Genomic DNA, 7,108 nt, shown 5'->3' with positions numbered 1-7,108 from the left:
AGAAAATGTAATTGACTTTGATATACAACTGACTCACACAGAAATAAATGACATTTACCATCTTTATTCAGAAAAACAATATTTCAATGTGTATACTGTAGTTAAAGCAACATTCTTGTCATTTGACATCAAAATAAAAATAAGACATGTCCAAGCGCCTAACATACATGAAGGAAGCTGTAATTACTTTTCCAGGGGAGCATAATTCAACAACTTCTCAATAAGATCCACATGAGAGAGGAGCATCCTTCGACAGCAGTATCTCTTCAAGCCCAGGGCATCTAGAGCATCACTAAATGGGTGGGGGAAAAAAAAAAAAAGTTTACAATCGCTGAGAGCAGCATAATGTTAACGAAGCAGCTGACGAACAATACTGCTCTTTTATTTAAGCAGGTAGTTGTACAGCTGCTGGAAATGATTTAAATGAATACCTATAAAGTAAAAAAGCGTATTCTCAGCTTCCTGAGAGTGCTGCTACCCGGTAAAAAAACCCATGAATACATCCCAAAAAGGAATAAAACGACAGATTCCTTTGCCTTCACTGCAAACAAGGCTACCTTACCTTTGTGCTTCATAAGTGGTGAGAAATTGGCAGACAAAACATTTTAATTGGAAAGATGTTTTCAAAAACAAGCATTCAGCATTTACTGAAAATAAGTAATTTATTTCAAAATGCAAACCACACTCTTGTATTTAAGTTTATAAGCTGTGTTGTTACGGTTCCATACTATTTATCTTCAGTAACAAAGGGGGTTGCCGACCCCTGAGCTAAACCTTGAATGTTCTATCAATATGCTTTCATTAAATCAGAATCTTTGTCATTTTAGAAAGAACTACTGTGCAATCTTATTTATCGCAGTTTGAAATAAATCTAAAAAAATCTACCTAAATTGTAAATGTAGCTTCCTTATATATAAATAAAACAAGTATCGCAAAGTTAATTTGATCAGAATTGCATAATGGTTACAAGAAATTCTTAACAGTAAGTTTCGTTCATTTCACAGCAACCAGGTGAGTACTATTTTTAAATGCATTTCACAAGTGTTGGAGGCAAATTATAGACTGGACCAGAAGTGTCAAACTCATCTTCAATGAGGGCCATAACGGGAGGGCTGTCTTAACAGTGAATAATATACAGTATGAATATTAACCGTTATTAAATAATTGCCTGTGTTCACATACACTGTAAAAATCTGCAAATTTTGCAATGAAAAACTGACCGCTCTGTTGCCAGAATTTTACCGTAAAATCTACGGTGTATTACTGTAAATTAAAAAATAGTACCAGTTTTTACAGTAAAATTAGAGCAACTGAGATGACAGTTTTTACCGTAAAATCCATGGTGGTTGGTTGTACAATGCATTACAGTAAATTTAAAAAAAAAAAACGGTACCACATTTGTTACAGTAAAATCCATTGTCTTTTTTACAGTGTACTATTTGGTGGACAACTTGCTTTGAAATCATAAGTCAGTCAGATGATTTATTTTCATTTTAACAAGCTTTTTTGAAAGTAAAATAAAATATTTGTAACATACAGTCATGCATTTCTGTCAGATAATGCACCACTTCTCCCAGAAAATTGTTAAAATTACAAATGCTTTGATGTTCACATGTTTATTTATTTTGTTTGCATTGAAACAACACAAAAGCCTAATCTGATATTGTACACAACTCCAAAAATGGACTGGACAAAATTATTGGCACCCACAACTTAATATTTGGTAACACCCTTTGGAAAAAATAACTGAAATCAATGGCTTCCTGTAACCAATAAGTTTCTTACACCTTGCTACTAGAATTTTGGACCACTCTTTTGCAAACTGCTTCAGGTCTCTTAGATTTGAAGGGTGTCTTCTCCCAACTGCTGTTTTTAGATATCACCACAGATGTTCTATAGGATTTAGATCTGGGGCCGTATTTATCAAGCGTCTTAGAATTACTCCTAAGAAGTCTGCTAAGAGTTGACTTATGAGTAAATAAATTATTCGCTGAAAGCTGCACTTAAGTTAGTTATCAAGCGTCTTACTCACACTTTCAGCGAAGTGTAGGACTGAATCTTAAGTGTCACACTCAGAGCTGAATTACGACATTACTATGTGCCGTAAACGGAATTTTAGGTGACGTCATTTATGTGTCTATAGAAATGACCAATCACGGAAGGGAATCCCTTGTCTAAGAATAAAGAAATATCTTAGAAATATTTAAGTGGACAATGGGAGTGTATATTTTGACAATAAACTACAAAATAATACAAAACAAACAAACAATATTGGCAATGAATCAAAAATAAATGTTTCCTTTTCTTTCCAATTCATTTTCCCAGTGGCGAGATATCGAAGCATTGTGATGACCTTTAGTTATGCTGTGAAAGCTCTGCTGAGTGATGTTGCTGATGAGTTGACGCCCCTTATTAAATCTGTGGCAAAAATAATACCCGCTCTGTCTAAACGATACCGTTTGATCAGCTGCTCGTCATCAAACAAAGCCAGGACATCCTTCCGCTCCGTTCGCCTCAGTGCCATCCCCCGCTGGCAACTCCTAACCACTTAGGACACCTTTGAAGGTCTCTTAAATATCGTGGAGAGTAGGAGTGATTCTTAGACTTAAGAAAGTTGATAAATAGCTTTTATTCTTAAGTTTGAGAGTAGGACTAAATTTCGCTAATTCTCAGGACTTAAGTGTAAAATGGCACTCTAAGACGCTTGATAAATACGGCCCCTGGACTCATTGATGGCCACTTCAGAACTCTCCAGCGCTTTGTCTTAAGCCATTTTGTGTGCTTTTTGAAGTATGCTTTGGGTCGTTGCCCTGCTGGAAGACCCATGACCTCTGACGGAGACCCAGCTTTCTGATATGCCTCAAAATTATTTGGTAGTCCTCAGATTTCATGATGCCATGCACACAGTCAATGCATCAGGTACCAGAAGCAGCAAAGCAACCCCAAAACATCAGTGAACCTCCACCATGTTTGACTGTAGGATGGTGTTTTTTCTTTGAAGGCCTCATTTTGTTTTCTGTAAACAGTGTGATGATGTGCTTTACCAAAAAGCTCCACTTTAGTCTCATCTGTCCACAGGATGTTCTCCCAGAAGGAGTTTGGCTTCCTCAGGTAAGTTTTTGCAAACTCCAGTCTTGCTTTTTTATGTCTGTCAGCAGCAGGGTCTTCCTGGGTGTCCTACCATAGAGTCCCTTTTCATTGAGATGGCGACGGATAGTGCAAGCTGACACTGTTGTACCCTGTGTCTGCAGGTCAGCTTGAATTTGTTTGGAATTGGATTGAGGTTCTCTATCCACAATTCTAACAATCCTTGGTTGCAGTCTTTTATACATTTTTCTCTTCCGTCCAGGGAGGTTAGCTACAGTGCCATGGCCTATAAACTTCTTAATGACATTGGAACATTTAGATCTCTGGAGATGGACTTGTAGCCTTGAGATTGTCCATGCTTTTCCGCAATCTTGGTTCTCAAATCTTCTGAGAGTTTTTTGCTCTTCTTTCCATGCTCATTGTTATACACACAACACAAAGGTTGAGTCAACTTTTTCCATTTTTAACTGGCTGCAAGAGTGATTTCTATATTGCCAGCACCTGTTACTTGCTACAGGTGAGTTTAATTCCAAATTAAAGGAGCATCACATGCTTAGAATACAACTATTTCTTACAATTTTGAAAAGGTGGCAATAATTTTGCCCAGTCCATTTTTGGAGTTCTGTGTAAAAATCAGATTTGGCTTTTTTTGGGGTGGGGGTTATGTGTTCCAATGCAAACAAAATAAAGGCAGGGGTGCCAATATTTTTGGCCTTGACTGAAGATGTAAAAACTATATTTTCAAATGAATCGCAATACTCATTTGTAACGATTCTTAATTGATAAAAAAATAAAGAACATTTTAAAACAAAGTGAAACATTTTTTAATGTGTCCTGTCCTTACACAGTCAAAATGGCCATTTTATTCGTGCAAGAATTACTTGGCGCTTACTATATATACTTAATACAAACGTATTACACATTATAGAACATTTCAAAATGTCGTAATGTCTTACCCTTCTGTGTACTCAGCCTGGAGCAGACCAAGGTACATCTCCCACTTGTTACCCACGATCTTTCCACAGGTGAAGCACCGGACTGGGATGATCATTTTTAAGATCCCTGGAAACAAGAAAACCTCCCTCAACTCAATACATAATTAAAAAGTGGACATCCACAAATAATTATTGAATTAACAGTCAGTCATTTATTTATTGTATTATATGGCAGCTATAATTTGCAATGCAGTACAATTTTATGTTAACTAATGTTAACAACCCGCATGCTGCTCTTTAGTGCCGCCCTAGTGGCTCCCTGGGGCATTATTAAAAAAAGATTGAAAATGGAAAAAGATGGGGAAACATATTTTTTTTGTTTTAGTATGTTATTTGTTTGAGGACAAACATGACACAAACTTTTCCAATTGTTAGAAAGCCCACTGTTTAATATGTTTGTGTGTATGCTTCACTGATGAGAGTATTTGGTGAACATCGTTTTGTCCTACTAATTTTGCCGCTTCTTGAACCCGCCATAGTGTGGACTGTGACTCAACAGTTTGTTTACATGTAAAATCTTCCAGTCCTTTCTCGTTTTGTCCACCAAAAGTTTCATGCTGTGCGTGAATGCACAAAGGTGCGCTTTGTTGATATTGACTCGTTTGAGTGCTATATCAACACTAGCATGTTAGCCCAAATGCTAACATGCTATGTAGGCTAGCTGTATGTACATATTGCATCATTATGCCTCATTTGTAGGTATATTTGAGCTCATTTAATATCCTTTACTTTTATCCTCTTTGTATATAATTTACTTTTGCATGTCTTATGACACATTATTATCATAATATTGGCTGCATTTCTGATAGTTGTTTGTGTGCCATGTTGTTCCAGACCACAGCAAACATTACCTATATTGCCAAAGATTGTAATAATTATATTAAAAGACAGTCTTAACTTGGACACACACCTATACCTTTTGCCATTAAAAGCCAGTAATTTCCAGGAGTTTTGTCACCTGAGTAGCTTCTGATTTACTTATGGTTTCTTAATGTTGTAAAAATGTGTAGAATAAATATTACATTTCTGTCAACGAACATGTGCTTCAGCCTGCGACACAGTTACTTTGATAGTAAGCTAATATAGACACTTACGTCATGTGTTGACTTCATTATAAGACTTATATAAGGCTTTTAATTTTTTGAGGCTCCAGGCAGATTTGTTTTTTGTTTCAACGTTTTGTGTTGCTAACATGGGTTACCTTATGTTTAGCTAACAACAACCCACGCTGCTGTTAGCACTAACGCTGCAACGCTAGCTTTATCTCTATCAACTTAAATAATTACTATTAAATACCCCTAAACGTCTGTCTAAATAAAATATAATCTTTTACTCAACTCACCCTCACCGGTTCAGTTGCTCTGCGCCAAATTAATGACAAGAAAAGTCAGGATATATGATTAGCTATTCGGACTTCAAGGCAGGGAACTTGCGTGTTTTTAACCACATCACGTGACCGGAAACACTTCCGGTCTGGACCTTCAGAATAAAATATTTTATTTTTACGATACATTCAATCATTGTTATCTAATGATGAATTCATTTGTTAAAAGAAAAACCTGCAAAGTGACCTTTTTTCCACTATCACCCTCACCAGTTCAGTTGCTCTCCGCCAAAATAAATGACAAGAAAAGTCAGGATGTATGATGAGCTATTCGGACTTCAAGGCAGGGAGCTTTTTTTGTGTGTTTAACCACTTCACGTGACCGGAGAAACTTCCGGTCTGGACCTTCAGAATAAAACATTTTTTAAATCTTTATGATACATTCAATTATTGTTATCTAATGATGAATTCATTTGTTGGAACACAAACCTGCAAAGGGACGTTTTTTCACTATCACCCTCACCGGTTCAGTTGCTCTCCGCCAAATTACTAACAAGAAAAGTCAGGATGTATGATTAGCGATTCGGACTTCAAGGCAGGGAACTTGTGTTTTTAAACCACATCACGTGACCGGAAACTTATCTGGACTGGACCTTCAGAATAAAATATTTTTTATTTTTTGACAATACATTCAATTATTGTTACCTAATGATGAATTCATTTATTAAAACAAAAACCTGTAAAGTGACCTTTTTTCATTATCACAATCACCGGTTCAGTTGCTCTCCGCCAAAATAAATGACAAGAAAAGTCAGAATGTATGATTCTGGACCTTCAGGATAAAATATTTTTTATTTTTACGATACATTATATTATTGTTTTCTAATGATGAATTAATTTGTTAAAACAAAAACCTGTAAAGTGACCTTTTTTCACTATCACCCTCACCGGTTCAGTTGCTCTCCGCCAAATAAATGACAAGAAAAGTCAGGATGTATGATTAGCTATTCGGACTTCAAGACAGGGAGCTTTTTTTGTGTGTTTAACCACATCACGTGACCGAAAACTTTTCCGGACTGGACCTTCAGAATAAAATATTTTTTTTATTTTTTGACAATACATTCAATTATTGTTACCTAATGATGAATTCATTTGCTAAAACAAAAACCTGAAAAGTGACCTTTTTTCACTATCACCCTCACCGGTTCAGTTGCTCTCCGCCAAAATAAATGACAAGAAAAGTCAGGATGTATGATTCTGGACCTTCAGAATAAAATCTTTTTTATTTTTACAATACATTCTATTATTGTTACCTAATGATGAATTAATTTGTTAAAACAAAAACCTGTAAAGTGATCCTTTTTCACTATCAGCCTCACCGGTTCAGTTACTCTCCGCCAAATAAATGACAAGAAAAGTCAGGATGTATGATTAGCTATTTGGACTTAAAGGCAGGGAGCTTTTTTTGTGTTTAACCACATCACGTGACCGGAAACACTTTCGGTCTGGACCTTCAGAATACATTTTTTTTTATCTTTATGATACATTCAATTATTGTTACCCATCCATCCATTTTCTACCGCTTATTCCCTTTTTTGGGGTCGCGGGGGGCGCCGGAGCCTATCTCAGCAACAATCGGGCGGAAGGCGGCGTACACCCTGGACAAGTCGCCCCCTCCTAATGATGAATTCATTTGTTGAAA

At 36.4% G+C, this 7,108-nt stretch overlaps 1 protein-coding gene across 4 annotated transcripts; it reads right to left on the bottom strand.

The window, feature by feature from the left end:
• Positions 1 to 48: 48 nt before the first annotated feature.
• On the bottom strand, positions 49 to 6,442 carry LOC133616115 (DNA-directed RNA polymerases I, II, and III subunit RPABC5). Of its 4 annotated transcripts, none has more exons than XM_061975226.1 (3): positions 6,355 to 6,442; positions 4,044 to 4,149; positions 49 to 292 (listed from the first exon to the last, which is right to left on the bottom strand). In XM_061975226.1, exons 2-3 carry the CDS (start codon positions 4,136 to 4,138, stop codon positions 184 to 186), a joined length of 204 nt encoding a protein of 67 aa, XP_061831210.1. In that variant the 5' UTR covers positions 4,139 to 4,149; positions 6,355 to 6,442; the 3' UTR covers positions 49 to 183. The 4 variants fall into 4 exon arrangements, with proteins under 4 accessions (XP_061831210.1, XP_061831207.1, XP_061831206.1 ...); XM_061975223.1 differs by having other exon boundaries at positions 6,349 to 6,434; XM_061975222.1 differs by lacking the exon at positions 6,355 to 6,442 and adding an exon at positions 5,425 to 5,561.
• Between the last annotated feature and the right edge of the window lie 666 nt (positions 6,443 to 7,108).

This window comes from Nerophis lumbriciformis, linkage group LG15 (genome assembly GCF_033978685.3).
Source record: "Nerophis lumbriciformis linkage group LG15, RoL_Nlum_v2.1, whole genome shotgun sequence".
In the NCBI taxonomy this organism is placed as follows: domain Eukaryota; kingdom Metazoa; phylum Chordata; class Actinopteri; order Syngnathiformes; family Syngnathidae; genus Nerophis; species Nerophis lumbriciformis.
This window is presented reverse-complemented; position numbering and strand designations above follow the sequence as displayed.

What these genes read in the sequence shown, in the direction of transcription:
- LOC133616115 (XM_061975226.1), bottom strand. Translation starts at nt 4,138, where the DNA reads ATGATCATCCCAGTCCGGTGCTTCACCTGTGGAAAGATCGTGGGTAAC. An exon ending in CAGGCTGAGTACACAGAAGG is followed by an intron (nt 293 to 4,043) that starts GTAAGACATTAC and finishes CCACCCATTTAG; the next exon opens with TGATGCTCTAGATGCCCTGG.